The sequence below is a fragment of the Tachysurus vachellii genome, chromosome 12 (assembly GCF_030014155.1).
Source record: "Tachysurus vachellii isolate PV-2020 chromosome 12, HZAU_Pvac_v1, whole genome shotgun sequence".
NCBI lineage: Eukaryota > Metazoa > Chordata > Actinopteri > Siluriformes > Bagridae > Tachysurus > Tachysurus vachellii.
This window is the reverse complement of record NC_083471.1, coordinates 12,799,845-12,817,996: the sequence shown is the minus strand read 5'-3', so window position 1 is coordinate 12,817,996 and position 18,152 is coordinate 12,799,845. Positions and strand designations below refer to the sequence as shown.

The following is an 18,152-nucleotide window of genomic DNA, read 5'->3' as shown; positions in this document are numbered from 1 at the left end:
TATCCTGTTATAAGAAATTAATCATCTTTGTATTTTATAATAACAACATGCACTGCACAGTTCGATTCTTTACTTAGGTGTAACTGGTTTCTGCGGAAAAGCGCTGATGAAATCATCTCAATTGACAAAAAGAAAATATTGCAAAAATCAGACTCTCTCGTGTCTGTCACTCTGAGGTCAGACTTCTTTTTGTACCTAAAGTTGGTGTATAGATGTTTAACATGCCTGAGATTCAATAAATATATTGAAAAAACAACTTCTTCCTTCTTCTTCTTCTTCTTCTTGGGGCTTCATTACACCAATGCAGCTATGTAAAAAGTATGTGGGATAAAACTGCCTACTGCCAAACATTCAGAAATGTAAGTTTTATTTTTCTTCATGGCTTTATCGTGTGTTTATTGTAACACAAATTCAATATACTGTATGCACTTTTATATCATATAATAAACACTGTATTTTAGCCTATAGTCATGCCAGTAAAGAGCATGATCGCATTTAGAGCTGTTTATTCTCAAGGTCCTGTACAGTCTCAATCAGGCAAGTACAAAAATAGTAGTACATTTTTTTTTACAGTTTTCAAGGAAAGGAAAGCCAGGTCTGTCCACAGTGACAGTGTACAGTGAAAGAAAAAAGAACAACAAAAAAGATCACACTTGTAGTCATCATAATTTGTTTGCATTAATTTACATTCATTCGATTGAAAATACATTCGGCTCGACTGGGATTCTGAGGATCTGTCGGAAAAAATAGGAGTGAAAACTCTCTTAAGAGGACTCTTTTGACCTCAGCTTACAAATATAAATAATGCCTTACAAAGTATGTGTGTGCCAGAAACAATGCTAAGGAGATTTTTAGTAATATTTTGTTTCTCTTTCTTGCATGACTGTGGCTAGCTAATGTGAATGCAAGAAACAAAAAGAGATATTTACAATGCACAAGAGTTCACAGGAATTAAAAAAAAAACAACAAAAAAACAGCATATGTTTTTTTTTGTATGGACATCCTAAGAGGCCATGTATTATTAGATATATCTTTTTCTCTTGATCTTGGCATAAGAACACATTCTTGAGGCAGCGCTGAATGACAACTTCCAAATAAGTGTCTCAAACTTAAGAAACAGGCTGAGATGCTGAGAATATCAAGTCTTGATAATGAGAAAACAAGAAAGAAAAAATATAATAATGCATGGCCTCTTAGGAGTTCAGAATTTTTCACCTTTAACGGAAAAAAAATCACACAATTAATTGTAAAAATGTTCAAGTTTAGATTGTTTTCGGGTATTCCGGTTTCACACACACGTAACCAAGCTAAAGGGCTAAAATGGCTGCAGGAGTAGTACATCTGGAACAATGGACTGGCCTAAAAGGATTGGCGATAAAAATAATGAGAAAAGATCAAACAGAGAACAACTCAGAGACTTGTTCCAACATTCAACAAACACACAGATTTTAGGAATTTAAACTGAATTTTTATCTTTGTGTGAAAGTGCTGCACGGTTCGAGTACTGAACTGAACAAGCTCCATGGTGTCTGAGAAGTAACTACAACAGATTGTGTAGCAGAAATTCAGCAAAAGGTGGCAAATTCTTAACCATATAAAACTCTAAAGCTCCGGGAAACCAAACCACTTGTTAAACTCACTGCAACAGAGACAACCAATAGGTCTGATTAATCATTTGTTTAGTAAAGTTAGTATGGAACAGTGTGTAAATGTTACCACTTTTAAAAGCTTCAACGCTTTTTGTTAAACACATTTGCATGTATATAAATGTTGATAAAGTACCATGTGCATTCTTAGTTCAGCTGATTTACATTTAAAGCCACTGACAAAACTCTAAAAGGTCAAATTACAACTACATTGTGAAAAGGTGCCTCCTAAATATTACACTAATGCAGCTCAGCCACTGCAACTACCACAGAAACACACAAATTCTTCCTCCTTCAATAAGGCACCATCACTTTGGTCTTATTTAAAAGTCTTAATTTAATTTTCTTCATTTGTTTTGGATTCCTTTCTTTCATGTCATTAATATAAAATAAAGATTTGGATATGAAATATGAAATAAGTTGCACAAAATGTTCATTACATCTGTGTAACTTTGAAATAAATATGATTCAAATTTGTTAGTGCGTCTGAAATATAAATGCAAAGTATCACATTAGCGATCACTTTACAATTTGAAGTCAATCAAAAACAGTTCACATTTGTGATTCTCATTACATGCATTTAGTATGTATTCACTTTGTTAAATGAGGCCTATAATGTCAAAGGCACACAGTGTCATGGTAACAGTAAGATAACGAATGGGTTGTTAGTGTGACAGAGTTGTATAATGGAAACACAAATCAGTGAAATGAGGCAGGAAAAAAAATATGTGATTAATCTTAGGAGTCATGCAGCTGTTAATGAATCACTTTTTGAATATGAAAGGCCGTAGTTTCTCTGTAGTCTGAAGAAGACAGCTTTTGCACAGGCTGTTTTCTTTGCTTTTGTAAAGTCTGTTCTTTCCAAAGTAAAAAAAAAAAACTTCACACTTAACAATATTGTTAAAAATGAAGTCTTGCAAATACTTGTTATAACTGAGTGAGAGTCAGAAAGAGATGTCCAGAAATAGAAAGCAGAAAGGAAGTCGAGTTCACAGGAAGTCAGCAGCATCTGTTTTAAACCTTCTGCTATGTCTGTATACAAGATTCTTTTTCTACACCTTTAATTCATCGCATTTTTTAAAACATAAACACAAAAATACACTGTTATAAAACAGAAATGTGGTATGGTGGGCTCCAAAATGCTGGAAAATGTTTTTCATAAAACCATGAACGAATGAGCTGATAACTGGAGCTCAATCTCTCGAATGAGAAATAACTGAATTACAGACCACTGTAACCAAAGGAACCTAAAGTGAGATATGATCATTTTACTTTTACTGGCTGCACTGCCACTGGTGCTGAAACAGATATTTCATCACGTCCTTCCACTAAATTCAGAGAAAGTATTCAAGTTAAAAATGAAATTCTTAGCCGATTCTTAGAATGAACGTTATGGAAACAACAAACTGATTATATCTATGTGTAACTTTTATGTAGGTTTGTTTGCTTTACTCCTACAATCCTTTTGCAAACTGGCAAACCTTAAAATGTTCAATATTCCTGCTCATTACATGTCTTTTTTCTCTTTGATTAATTATTTCTTTTTAAATTGTTTCTAAAATCGAACAAAGACAAAACTCCAATGCCCAAATATCAGCTGCACACTTCGTTACATGACCTAGTAGTGATCAATACAGCATGTCTTTGTGACTTCAAAGTAAAATAACACACACACACAGTGCGGAGACAACACGTTAAAAAACTAGTGCTTAACCCACTACAGCCCTCATAGTAAGTTGCCTAGAGTCATCAGATTGTCTCGCCTTCCATGTCACGTGACCTTCAGGAACCTTTCTTCCTTCAGTATCTGCTAACTCAAAGTGCTGGCTTAGTGTTCTTAAGGTTCCTCCCTAAAGGTCTTTTTTGGTTGCGTAACAAAAAATAAGTAAACAGTTTTTTTTTTCGCTCAGGAAGAAAGCAAGAAACTACAGAAACAAAAACGACCAGATGAGGAAAGAGTGTGAGGTTGTATCATCTGGGTCTATAATCATCTGGAACCCCTGAAAGGTTCCTTAGTTTGAGTGCAAGGTCCACACTGCGTACAAGATCGTCAATCTTTTGACGCATCTCTGGCGTGTACGGATCATACTCCAGCTTTCGTAGGCCTGAGCGTTTGAAGTTGCCATCTTTTTGTGCCACGACGCACAGCAGCCGATCCTCTGAAACCTCAAGGCCCAGGAAGACAACCATGCGCTTTAGCTGGCTGAAAAGGTCCTGCTTCAGCTCCTCAAAGTGCACCAGGTGCACATTTTTACCGTACTGGAGCCAGTCGAGGGTGTGTGATGCCCACCACGGTGCGTAGTTCTTTACAAACTCAGGCCATTCTAAACACCGTGAGAAAGAAGAGTTAAAAAAAGGAGAAATTGATAATGGGGTAGAGAAAAGAACTAAAATGTCTACTACAAAAACAGAAACACAAATACACAGACTACAAAAAGAATACATCTAAAACTAGAGTAGAGTAGAATAGAGTAAACCCACATTTGATTATATTCAAAATAATTTTTACTTGATAACTTGTGGATTTTTGCACTGAGATCTAGGGTCCATGTGTGACAGTGTAGACCAGGGGTGTCAAACTCAGGCCCGCGGGCAAATTTGGCCCGTGGTGTAATTATATTTGGCCCGCGAGATCATATTAAATGTGCATTACAGCTGATTAGATTACAGCTAATACTACAAATCCCAGAATGCCTTGCCACTGTATTGACGCGTAGTCACGAACAGCAAGCGCCCTTCATTCTCTGTTGACAGTCATTAACAACCATGCTACAGTCACATCGGGCAAGTTAATTCCACCCTCCACAAAAATAGCCAAACGAAAGATGGACAATAGGAGCTTTCAAGACAGGTGGGAGGCAGATTATCTGTTCACGAATATAAAAGATAGACCTGATTGTCTTGTGTGCGGGGCTAATGTGTCTGTAACGAAAGAATATAACATAAGAAGACACTAGTCAAAAAGTTGGATTTTCATTGAATGAAATTATTATTTTTGGTTATTTTGTTGTTGGTTTTGAAAAAGATCCACTTCAAAAAGGAACTTAATGATACAGTGAGAGGCATAATTTATTTTATTTATTTAAATAAGAAATGAACACGGGGGGCACGGTGGCTTAGTGGTTAGCACGTTCGCCTCACACCTCCAGGGTTGGGGGTTCGATTCCTGCCTCCGCCTTGTGTGTGTGGAGTTTGCATGTTCTCCCCGTGCCTCGGGGGTTTCCTCCGGGTACTCCGGTTTCCTCCCCCGGTCCAAAGACATGCATGGTAGGTTGATTGGCATCTCTGGAAAATTGTCCGTAGTGTGTGATTGCGTCTGTATGAGAGTGTGTGTGTGCCCTGTGATGGGTTGGCACTCCGTCCAGGGTGTATCCTGCCTTGATGTCCGATGACGCCTGAGATAGGCACAGGCTCCCCGTGACCCGAAGTAGTTCGGATAAGCGGTAGAAAATGAGAGAGAGAAATGAACACCACTGATGTGTCTTTTATTTCAAATTTAATTTCTTATGTGTTTGTAATATCAAGCTCTGGTTGTTCCAAATCCTGTGTTCAAGCAAAACTAAAGTTTGTTTCCATATGAAAAAGGTTGAACATTACATATCAGTTGCAGTTAATTTTTCAATAAATTTTCAGTTTGGCCCGTGACTTTATCTCAGTTTTATATTTTGGCCCACTGTGAATTTGAGTTTGACTCCCCTGGTGTAGACCTTTCCCTGGTAACAAAGTGAGTTACTTTAGTGTGAAAGAGACTGAAAGAAGAGCAATGCAAGATCCAAGTTTAAAGTTTAAAATTAAGTTACTACAGTATATATATCTCTAACCTCTATCCCTAATGAGCAAGCTGGAAGCGATTGTGACAAGGAAAAACTCCCTGAGATGATATGAGGAAGAAACCTTGAGAGGACCAGACTCAGAAAGGAACCCATCCTCATTTGGGTGACACTCTACAGTAAATAATGTAAATGTAAATAATGTCCTTTCTGCAACAGTTTGTAGTTGTGTGGAATTAAGCGAAAAAAGATCTCATGAGGAACAAATAGTTCAGTGCAACTGTAAAAATAATAGTTTATTTGTGCTACACTGGTGCTACTGTTCTCTAATGTTCTCTAATGAGTGCTTTGATTATTAGAAACCATGCTAGCAGAACAGTGGTTCTAACATCCCTTCAGATTTTAATACATCAGAAAGAAATGTGATTTGTGAATATTTCTCTAATTTTGATCTCCACCTTTGGTACAGATAAAGGCATTGTAGCAGACCTAAAGGCAGACCTAGCCTGGATTGTAATGAGTGTGTGAAGGATTTTTTGAATATCCTGTGATGAACTGGCAAGCAAAAAGCTGTGACTGAAGCTGAATGAATGAATAAATGATGCAGTAAAAACAAATAAACAACTGTGTTTTACAAATTTGCACTTTTCTTGCCTCATATAATGCTTTAGCAATAATGCTGGCTGATGCTTTAGCACTTTACACGATTATACTGTGACAGATTTGAATAGCTCTCAGAAAAAAAAATGTCTCACTTTATTCTAAGTGTTAGATTCATTTCAAATAATACAGCAGCCACTAAACGGATACCACACATATTACTGAAGATAAACCAAGATTATAAAGTCTTAAAGTGCACAACAGAAAATGCGGCAGGGCAGCAATACTAATCCTACAGCTCATTTAACCCTTTAAGCCTAAAGTAAAAGTTATAAAAGTAAAAAAAAAAAAAAAAAAAAAAAAAAAAAAAAAAAATTAATATATATGTATTTATAAACCATTCATATAACAGGGTTGTATTTCCACATCCATGACCTCATTCTTGATATTTCACAAGACAGAAAATACAAAATATTAGAAAGAGAGGACTCATTTTTTCCTTTCCCAAGAAAATTAGATACCACAGCTTCCTGTCAATGACGTGATTTTCTTGAGGTTGACGTGTTCAGCTAACAGGTTTGAGTGAGTGTTATGGAAGTGAAATGTTTTAATGATTATATTTTGAGGTAGAGTTTATTTATCTGAAAAACACACAGATTGCAGAGATTGTTGGGAAAGAAGCTTAAACTGTGTTAAAAAAAAGATTTGACTTTTACTTAACATATGTGCATGTTAGTAAATCAACACAAGTGACACAACTGCTGGGAAAGAAGTCTGGTGGTGTAAAGGTTATTTCCAGAAAAATTGCTGTAGATTACAAGACTACTATAAGCGGTACTGCTGAAGATATTGAGCCATTATGCAACTAAAAATGCAAAGCTCTACCTGATGAATAGATTAGATTACTTTACTGTCATTCTACAGCTGCACAATGAAATTAAGGCTCTCTTAATTAACAGCTGATACAAAAGTAAGCTTAAATAGATAAATGAATATGTAACCACATATTGGTGTAAAGAAATATTAATGTAAAAAGATGGTACAAGATACAGTTGTAAACAGACATACAACAGCAACTGTGTACAATGTGCAAGAAAGAGCAAAGTATGCATGTACATTATGTACATAATATGTACATTAAATATATTAAAATAAATAAAAGAGAAGAATTAAATATGGACATTATGTTATAATTAGAATGAATTCCCAGGTTTTGCATTTATATATTTTATCCATATAGTAAGTCCATATACTCTCTGGTGTCACCCAGATGAGGGTGGGTTTCTTCCTCATATTGTCTCAGGGAGGTTTTCCTCACTGCTGTCACCTCTGTCAAATTTAGAATTTGTATCCTAATCTACTCCATATTGATACACTTCTGTAAACCTACTTTATGACAGTGTACAGCGTTCAAAGTTCTACACAAAAGAATGAATTGAATGTAATGTGTAAAGATTTATAATTTTTTTTTTTAATAAAAATTGCAAAATCTATTGTCTAATTGCTAAATCTTCCAATGCAACTGTCATGTACACTCAATCTGACCTTTTCCTTTCCAGTGAGCCTGAGAAGCGAATCCGATATGGCCGCCATACTTGCGGTTGAATTCAGCCATGAGGGCCTTGTAGGGGTTACGGATCATCAGAATGCTGGAGTCGAAGGCCTCGATTTCTTTCCTTCCACTCTCGTGTGTCTTTATGCAAACTGTCCTGCCACTGCGCCAGTGGTCCCTCTCGCCTTTAAAACCTGCAGATTCAGACATTTTAATGTTCAGATTACATTTCTGAGTGTTTATTTCTATTGCATTAAGGTATTAAATCTTGAACCTTAATATATTATATAATTTATTATATTAGTGAATTAACACAAAATTGGAGTTAACTGCAATACTGTATACTAACACTGAGACCCACACTCACCCTTGTTGTATAGTGAACCATCAAAGTAGTAACTCCCTGTATAGTATCCCGTAGCCAACTCAATTAGGTGTCGGGCCCAAGTATTCCCGGCTCCGGGGAAGCTTGCTAAAGCCGTCAGCCTTTTTGAACGCGTGGGCAGGAACCGCCGGTCCATGCATCGATTGTCTAGGAAGGAAAAAGAAACTTTTTTTTTCGATTTTGCCAGTTGTGCAGTGATGAAAGAATGTAATAAAAGTGACTAAGGTGATTTCTCAGACACTGTTGCTTTTGAAGGTTGCTTCTAATAGTTTTATATTTATGATGCCATGAAAAAGGTATTATTACTAATAACAACAATAACAATAACAATAACAATAATAATAATAATTTTCAGATACTGCTAGTTAATTAGTCCCTGCTAGTTAATTTTCTTCTTGTCCGTTTGTTACGGTATTGTGTCTTTGAGATTTAATCAAGGTTCTTTGTACATTTTGAGGTTGCTTCATTATCTTTATTAGATTGGTGTGATTGACCACACTACTCACTCTCTCTCTCACTCATTTTCTACCGCTTATCCGAACTACTTCGGGTCACGGGGAGCCTGTGCCTATCTCAGGCGGCATCGGGCATCAAGGCAGGATACACCCTGGACGGAGTGCCAACCCATCGCAGGGCACACACACTCTCATTCACTCACACACTCACACACTACGGACAATTTTCCAGAGATGCCAATCAACCTACCATGCATGTCTTTGGACCGGGGGAGGAAACCGGAGTACCCGGAGGAAACCCCCGAGGCACGGGGAGAACATGCAAACTCCACACACACAAGGCGGAATCGAACCCCCAACCCTGGAGGTATGAGGCGAACGTGCTAACCACTAAGCCACCGTGCCCCCTTGACCACACCAATAAATACCAAATATATGATTAAGAAATGCCTGAATTATAGAACACTTGATTCCAATTATTCTTGCTGAGGTATGTACCATAAAAATGACCCTTAACAATGTCTTGTTACAGAGAGCTCTGTTGTAATTGTTTACATTTTAAGAGAATTTAGTTTGTGGTGAAAATCATGTGTTTAACACTATAACATCATTATATGTGAACAAGGAAGTGAAAGATGCTGAAGCGTGAAATAAACGTCCTCAAAATCCACGTCTTCACATGTCTTAATAATACTGAGTCACCATGGGGAGCTGAAGCCAATCAGCCCTCATAAACTTTATACAGTCTATATACTTATACGCAGAAAAAACATGCTTTTTTTTGCTCTATATTTTTGTGCACCATGCTCAAACTTCACCTCTGAATTTGAAATAAGAGACACATAATTAGAGAGTTAAGCTAGAGCTTCTGAAGAAAACCACATCGTCATTTCACACTAACATGTCACAAGGACACATAACAATATAAACAATAAACAAGGACTTCTGACGCAGACTTTTTTGAATCACGAGTGAACAATGATATGATCCAGCCATAACTCAGAAAAAAGAAGTGTGTTATATGGTAAATTAAATGCTTTCTTGTCTTTGAACATTGCCATTACCTTGCACTTGGGTTTGGTAAACTACAAAGTATTCGTCATTTCCACAGCTCTCAAAGTCCTTGGCTGCACAGCGATTAAGGCACAGGTCCTCTTCCTCAGGCTCGTGCAGATTGAAGAGGGTGGTGGGGAAACCACAGTGGCATTTAATCCCAGCCAAAGCAGCCAGAGAAAACTCCTACACACATACACACACACACTTTGTGAAGATCTTCATTAACACTTACAGGCTTTTATCAGGGCCTAAATAACACTCTAAAGTCCTCACCAACTTCTAGAAACAAAAAAAATGACCTCAGGTGATCACAAATAAAATAAACAGTCAAGAAGGTTTTTAAATGTTATTTCAACCATATATAGCTGATGCAGTACATAATAAACTGGGACAACTTTTCTAAAGGACTATGGTGCTACATAAAACAACACAGAGCTACACAGAACAACACAGAGCAACAGTGCAAGACAAAAGACATTGTAATCAAACAATACAAAATAATACAAGACAATACAAAACAACAACACTGACCGGTGTACATACTGTACTCTATATTATACAGTACATTGTGCAAAAATATAGAAATCTGAACAAGAGGTGTCTATTTAATATATCTAAACTTATGTAACAGCAGCAGTTTGATGAGTATTGTATTGAAATGTGGTGTGCAAAACAACAATTTACGGAATTTGCAAGATAACATGTAAACAGTTTAATCTGGGTGGTATATTGAATGAGTGTGTGTTTGATTTGGTGCAGATCAGTGCAGTCAACACAGTTGAGTGTGTATGTGTATGTGTGTGTGTGTGTGTGCGCGTGCTTTGTACAGTTCAATTCAGTTATTGAGGAGTCTGATGGCTTGTTGAAAGAAACTGTTACACAGTCTGGTCGTGAGGGCCCGAATGCTTTGGTACCTTTTTTCCAGACAGCAGGAGGGTGAAGAGTGTTTGTTGCAGCGTGTGGTGTAAATGTCTCATAGAGAGATTCCAAAAATCATTTCAGCTTTCTTCACTGTCCACTGTAGGGTCTTGCAATCCGATATTGTGCAGTTCCCAAACCATACAGTGATGCAGCTGCTCAGGATGCTTTCTATAGTCCCTCTGTAAAAACTCCCTCTGAGTTTGGTGCTCTTGATGATTTCCACAGAGGAGCTGTCGATGTTCAGTGGGGAGTGGTCGCTCTGTGCTCTCCTGAAGTCAACAACTACCTCTTTAGTTTTATCAACGTTCAGAAACTGATTGTTGGCTCTGCACCTAGCAATTAGCTGTTGCACCGTCTCTCTGAGTGCTGACTCATCATTCTTACTGATGAGATCCACCTCGGTCATGTCATTGGCAAACTTAATGAAGTGATTTGATCTGTGCATTGCTAAGTCGTGAGTCAGTGCACAGCTCTGAGGGGCTCCAGTGCTCAGTGTGTTGGTATTGTAGATGCAGTCCTGATCAGGTCTTATTGAGGTATCTCATTCAGGAAGTCCAGGATCCAGTTGCAGAGAGAGGTGTTCAGGCCCAGCAGGCTCAGCTTCTCTATCAGATGCTGAGGGCTGATTGTGTTGAATGCTAAACTGAAGTCTATGAACAGCATTCGTATGCATGTATTTTTATTATCCAGGTAGGTGAGAGCCAGATGGAGGGTCGTGGCATTTGCATCGGCCGTGGAGCAGTTTGGACAATACGCAAACTGTAGGGGGTCCAGTAAAGGTGGTAGCTGGGTCTTGATGTGCCTCATGATGAGCCTCTCGAAGCACTTCACCATGATGGGTGTGAGTGCAACGGGATTATAGTCATTGAGGCAGGACACTGTAGACTTAACTGGCTGAAGAAATAAGGCAGTTCAGATACATTCAGCAACAAAAAACTTGAAGTTTTCTGTAGTAATTTATCAAATTCTTGCATTGTTCTGGAGAAATATTGGCCATCTCTCCTTTACAAAATCGCATTAGTTAACTGATGTGTGAAATGATTCATTGATGCACAGTTCTGTTAAGATTTCATCAATACAGATGGTATCTAGACTCGTTCATGCTAACACCTTGTAGCACACTATAGTAGAAAAAAGTAGAGCTGACTCAATGGCTAATAATTTTCCAGGTCCTGTTGCTGCAAATCAAGCCCATATCATCACATCTCTCTCCACCAGCAGCTGGTGTAAGGTATTTGCTGGGTCTCATCAGTCCAAAGGATATTGTTTTTGTGCCATTGTACAAATCACCATTTTTGAAGAGAAAGGGCTTTTTCCTGCCACCCTTCCATAAAGGCCATACTTTATGATGGTATTATTATAAACATAAACATTTAATGTTCTTACATACGCCTGTAGGTCACAGGCAGTGATGGCTCAAGTGGGTAGGGCTGTGGGATGTGTGCTTGGAAGGTCTGAGTTCAAGGCTTAGAACTGCTAAGCTGCTGCTGTTGGGCTATTAAACGAGGACTTTAACTCCATGGATGCTGTATTATGACTGCCCCTGTGCTCTGATCCCAACCCCCTTGGTTGGGATATGTGAAGAAAAGAATTCCACTGAGCTTTAATGTATATGTGATGATAATAAATACTTCTATACCACAATTTCATTCATTCATGTTACATCTCTGAGCATTATGCGGCTTGACCTTGGACTGTGATGATCGCTTCTGGGAAGAATAGAATTGTATGTTAAAATATTGTGTTTTTTTTTTTTGTGACCTGAAATTATTTATTTGGCTATAGAAATTATGAGGAAAATAAAATGATTATCTAGGCTCTGATAAACAAACACAGAATTGCAGAATCGTGTTTCTTTTCAACATATGACTATAAAAGTCATTTCAAAACTGTGGATTTTACTTTGTATTTAACGTTCAGATTTAAGCTCCTCATGTAAAATGCTCTCATATACACAACCTTTTACCTTGATAGTGAAAGAACCTGATCAAGAGAAAGTGGTTAGTGAAGATTGTGTAATAGCCCGATGTTCCTTTTTTAAGAGGAAGTTTTTATGACCTACAAAGAGCTGTTAGAGGAACTCAAAAAGTGCTATCGTGCCTACGTGATATCATGTCATCTCTAGTTTATCTTGGTGGAGGATATGGGAGCATTTAGCTGGTCCCACAAAAAACCTTCGCTTGTAGATGGGTGCAGAGCTAATCAAACAGTATCTCTAATTGTAAGCCTAAAATAAATGTATTAAGGTAATAAATGATTAAGGTATTATAAAAGGCAATTAAGGTAAAATAATTAGAATCTTTAAGGTCTTTGAGGAACTGTGTTCTGTAACAACAGCATTTTCACAAGCCATCTTAACTTTAGAAGCTCTAAACTTCCTCTCTATTACTTAACCATCTACACCAACCATATAATCCAGTCCAGGTCTGTCTTTCTTTCTTTCTTTCTTTCTTTCTTTCTTTCTTTCTTTCTTTCTTTCTTTCTTTCTTTTTTCTCTCTCAGTTAAAGTGTGTGTAAGAACAACAAGAGATGAAGTGTGGTGCAGGAAAGGTGCCAGACCTTATTGGTCCATGTGCAATTTTCTTTCTTTCTTTCTTTCTTTCTTTCTTTCTTTCTTTTAAAAAACTAAAGCCAGCATTCTTTCTCTACGCTTCATAGTTTGCAAGAGGAAATATGGAGGTGAGTGGTTGCAGGTTTAGTGACCTAAAACAACAAAAGTACTGTATGTGTACATACACCACAGTGCACACAGAATTTTGTGAAACTGTAACATTTGTATGCATGCAACCAAGAAAATTTTCTGGTGTAAGAACACACACAAACACACATACACACCTTCTCTGTGCACATGTCCACACACTTGTCCACAGACATGTTGTGAATAACAGCAGCAGCAGGAAGTGCAAGTGTGACATTGTCTGGTCTCCTGAAACAGCCTTTAAAGATGGCACTCCCATCTGAAACACAATCACAATTACAGCACAAACATATATTACATGTTACAAACTATAAAACATATATATATTTATATATATATATATATATATATATATATATATATATATATATATATATATATATATATATATATATATATATACACAATCAGTGAGTTTGTTTTAACAATAATAAAATAAATCTGAGTAACAAATAAAACACACAAGCAACAAAGCTACGCCTACATTGATCCTCTTATGCCACAGCAATCTGTCATTATTAAATAACTTTGCTTTTTAAAAATGTATTCATAGTTATTTATCACATGTAGAGTGGAACCTCACTCAAGGATGCAAAATCTCCTCACAAAAAATGACACAATGCTTGTTGTATATAAAACACGATGCTTGTAACTCTCAGCTCGAATGTCACAGAGTGTGAATAACAGAAAACATTGAAAAAGGCAAATATATATTTATGTATACCTGTTAACATGAATCACTCTAAAATGAGGCCAACTTTCAGAGGAAACTACTTTTTTCCACTACACACACAAACACACCATCTGTTTAATGCCGAATATTTTTACTCAGTAACTGACTGGAAATAAGAAGAGATGGGGATCGTATTAGTTCTTACACAACAGCATCGCTTCATAACAACAATCCCTTGTCCAAAGGAATAGTTTGAGGAACAGTGAACAGTTCAACTTCAAATTTTCAATTCAATTTATATGTATAACGCATTTAACAATTCACATTGTCTCAAAGCCGGAGGTGACGATGGAAAGGAAAGACTCCCTGAGATTATATGAAGAAGAAAGCTTAAGAGAAACCAGACTCAGAAGGAAACCCATTCTTATTTAAGTGACACTGGACAGGAAAAAATGTATAGGTAAGTAATGTCCAGTTTGTAGTTGAGGGAACTAATGAGTTAGAGCAAATTCCAAGTTCACCACAGAACCAACACATTTCTTATTTCCAAAGACTTCAAATGATCGCTGATGAAGACCCAACCATAAAGGTGAGTTCAAGGCGTTGACTCCAAATTTTCCAGATATCAATCCAATCAAGATCCTGTAGGACATGCAGGACAAACAAATCCAATCCACTGAGGCTCCACCTCATAACTTCCAGTATCTGCTGCTAAAGTCTTTGTGCCAGATACCACAGCACACCTTCTGAGGTCTTATTGGAGTCCATGCCTCGACAGGCCAGACACAAGGTGGACCTACACTATATCATGCAGGGTTTTAATGTCGTTGTCGGTGGGACATGGTGCTGTCTTGTTATCTGTTACCTGTAGTCTGGTGGCACAAGCTTGAACTGAAACTCACTCCTCTTTCCAATGGTTAAACTTAACTACTTAATTACTGTCTTTTACATGTATTTTTACTACATAAAAGCTTGAGGTACTAAACATTATCAGATGGTGAAGCTGTGGCTTAAACGCAGTCATTGTGTTTTGCTACCTAATGAATGTGCATTATGGTTTCTGTTCCTTTTAGAAGAACATCTTCCCTAATTGTGCATTAAGCACATGGTCTGCTTTGTAATTTTCTGTTCATGTGATTCATTTTGTTCTCTTATTGCTTAGCTTAGTTTTACTAACTGTGCTTCCTGTTTTCTTTGTATTGGACGGGCTTTTGGTTTTAAGTATTTTTGTTTTTTAAGCAAACAATATTTCCAACCTAACACAACAAACACACAATAGCCCTTCCTAATACAACACTTACAACAATATATTAGTTTTATACAACACACACAACAATACTGTATCTCTCCCTAATATAAAAGACACAATGATCTCTACTTAACAAAACACACGCAATAGCTGTGTTACACAGCACACACTTCACTTCCTAACAACATATTAGTGCTACACAACATACAACAATATCTTTTCTTAAGACAATACACTCAGAAGTCTGTGTAGATGTACTATATATGCATGTGCAAGTATACATAGAGTGTGTGTGTGTGTGTGTGTGTGTGTGTGTGTGTGTGTGTGTGTGTAATTTCTCACATCTCCGTGCAGACTCCTGACTCAGTTCCAGCCTGTATATTGACAGACGGTTTGCTCCTCCACACATCTTGCTCTTCTCCCCTTTACACTGCATATTACACTCGTTGTCTGAGATGTTCGCTGCCTGGATCCTGTGGCCGCAGTAACACTCTGCTCCGAACTCCAGGCCGGCATACAAGTAGCCCCTTAAAATAGAGGGAACAAGTTCAAACACGAGCTGCAAAGCATCACACATTTACATACTACAACTGTTATTAATAAAGGAAGAATTCCATCTAAACAGTTCACCTGAGGTTAATAATGTGTCATTTGCAAATGAATCAACTCTTTTAAGAAGAACCGAACTCCAGGTTTTATACGAGCCTGAATAAGCCTAAAATAAGTGCTACAGCAAATGGATAGATGGATGGATGGATGGATGGATGGATGGATGGATGAAACGTGCTGTGCAAAAGTAATGAACAAAGCTGAAAAAGTTGATTCTTATTGGTGATTCAAATGATCTAGAGTAAATGACACACTGTCAATTTGCCACTGATTATTCGCTCTTATACAACTTACCTCTATATAAAATATTTAATGCTAAAGAATAAGCCGGTAATATCAGTAATCACTTAATATCAATAATATCAGTGAATCTTACCTGATTAAAATACAAGACTAATTTTACTTACTTTTTTGCAAAAGTGCAGGCAGTTTGAAAGTCAGTCAAGGGCTGCTATTTGTTCTTTTCCTGTCTTTTACCACAGGCGTGCTCACAAATGCGGATAGTTTAGATGCTAGATAAGCTTAGATAAGCTGCTAAATATTTTTGCAGAGTAAGCGCTCTGGTAAAATGACAGCACATGTTTATGAAATTACAAACGGAGCAGATGAACAGTACACATGGTGCTGCCTATGTGTTAGCATTTAATTCATATCATGTCCTTCAACTGTGTTCAAAAGAGTGCAAGTTTTCCTACATTTGCTAACCAGTGATCATTCAATCATTAAATTGAATTTACATCCTAAATGTATATATTTCTGTAAAGCTGCTTTGTGTCGATGTCTTTTGTTAAAAGTGGTAAACAAATGAAACTGAACTTGCTTCAATGAAAACACAATACAGAAATTTTAGATTGATACAGATATAAAGTAAGAAACTGATAAGGTCCGGTGGCTTAGTGGTTAGCACGTTCGCCTCACACCTCCAGGGTTGGGGGTTCGATTCCCGCCTCCACCTTGTGTGTGTGGAGTTTGCATGTTCTCCCCATGCCTCGGGGGTTTCCTCCGGGTACTCCGGTTTCCTCCCCCGGTCCAAAGACATGCATGGTAGGTTGATTGGCATCTCTGGAAAATTGTCAGTAGTGTGTGATTGCGTGAGTGAATGAGAGTGTGTGTGTGCCCTGCGATGGGTTGGCACTCCGTCCAGGGTGTATCCTGCCTTGATGGCCGATGACGCCTGAGATAGGCACAGGCTCCCTGTGACCCGAGGTAGTTCGGATAAGCGGTAGAAAATTAATGAATGAATGAATAATTACTTGAGATCCTAAATTGTTTCATCCATCTGGCCAAACAGATTCCTTGGAAAAGTCACGTGACCCTTATAACTCAATATCTGGTGCCATAGATATCTATGATCTGGTGCGATCACGTGCAATCAGACATTCGGCCATGTGCGCATGCGTACAAAGTGTGTGTGTGTTTTCATATCATCTGTAGAAACACACTAAGAGCAAAAAATCACAAATATTCATCCCAAGACATTTTATCCCACTTGTGCTACTTAACACGTACAAAATGACGTCTAGAAACATGTTTAATATATAAATATGAATCATATACAGAACACGTCTATATGCCAGATCTTATAACATGAGCAAGAATAAAACAAAAGCTAACCGTAAGTGTGTGTGTGTGTGTGTGTGTAAATTCAAACCTCTCAGCACAGTTGTCCTGACAGCGGAAGACAGTCATCTTTTTGTAGTCGAAGAAGGTGATGCCTCTTAGCGCCCTCTTGTGGGTGTGATCCACATAGCAGCCGATGTACTTGGCTAGAGAGGGAAAACAATTTTACAGTTAAAAACACAAAATCTAAATACATATTACATATTAACTCTAAAATGAAAAAGAAGTTAAAAAAAAATAATAAAAGCACTTAAAATTGTGTGTGAAATTTTGTTAAATGTTAAAATATTTTTCAGCAAAAAGGTCTTTGTGTTTAGATGTGTGAAATCTGTTAGATTTGTGAGATTTTCTGGTTTCCAAGAAAGGCTCTGTTCAGTCCTCCAGTTTGGGCCAAAGGGACATGCTGTGGAAAGAGTCTCTGGTGTTTTAAGTAGCTGCTCTTCTGCAGTGATCCAACATGGGTGTCCTTTTCTCAGCTGTTAGTTTTGTCCTTCCACTTTAACAGCTGAGCCACTGCTCGTGGGGATTTGATTTTCTACTTCCTGTGCGTTTTTGAAGTCTGTCTCGGCCAGGTTCATTTGATGCCCCAAAATAATTGTCATTGACTTTCGTAGTGGCTTGTTAAGTGCTGGAAAAGAGCAACTGTTTATGTCAAACCGTGCTCCATGGCTTAGTGGTTATTCCAGCAGGCAAGGAAGAGAATGAGTATCTTTGGCCCTCTTCAGCATCAAGAAATTCAAGACTCTGAGCAGGCTTTGATCAAATTTTGCCATCCTGTTAGTGTTCAGCTTTGCAGGGTCCTTAAAGAAAAGTCTACAACCTTCAGTGCTGCACAAAATTGCCTTCTGTTCAGCCGCCTCATTCCTTAAAAACACACCTAAATATTTAAAATCTAAAAGTCAGACACTCAGTAAGTCT

At 37.7% G+C, this 18,152-nt stretch overlaps 1 protein-coding gene across 2 annotated transcripts in view; it reads right to left on the bottom strand.

Annotated features, from left to right (window-relative positions):
- Window positions 1-350: 350 nt before the first annotated feature.
- The window catches only part of wscd2 (WSC domain containing 2), a 55,660-nt gene continuing 37,858 nt past the window's right edge, over window positions 351-18,152 (bottom strand). For both annotated transcript variants that reach the window (XM_060884219.1, XM_060884220.1), the window contains exons 3-9: window positions 17,266-17,380; window positions 15,348-15,532; window positions 13,221-13,342; window positions 9,473-9,647; window positions 7,936-8,100; window positions 7,562-7,762; window positions 351-3,970 (exon numbers count right to left, since the gene is read on the bottom strand). In XM_060884219.1, coding sequence (XP_060740202.1) covers window positions 3,618-3,970; window positions 7,562-7,762; window positions 7,936-8,100; window positions 9,473-9,647; window positions 13,221-13,342; window positions 15,348-15,532; window positions 17,266-17,380 — 1,316 coding nt within the window. In that variant the 3' untranslated portion in view covers window positions 351-3,617. The remainder of the gene's footprint in view (window positions 3,971-7,561; window positions 7,763-7,935; window positions 8,101-9,472; window positions 9,648-13,220; window positions 13,343-15,347; window positions 15,533-17,265; window positions 17,381-18,152) is intronic.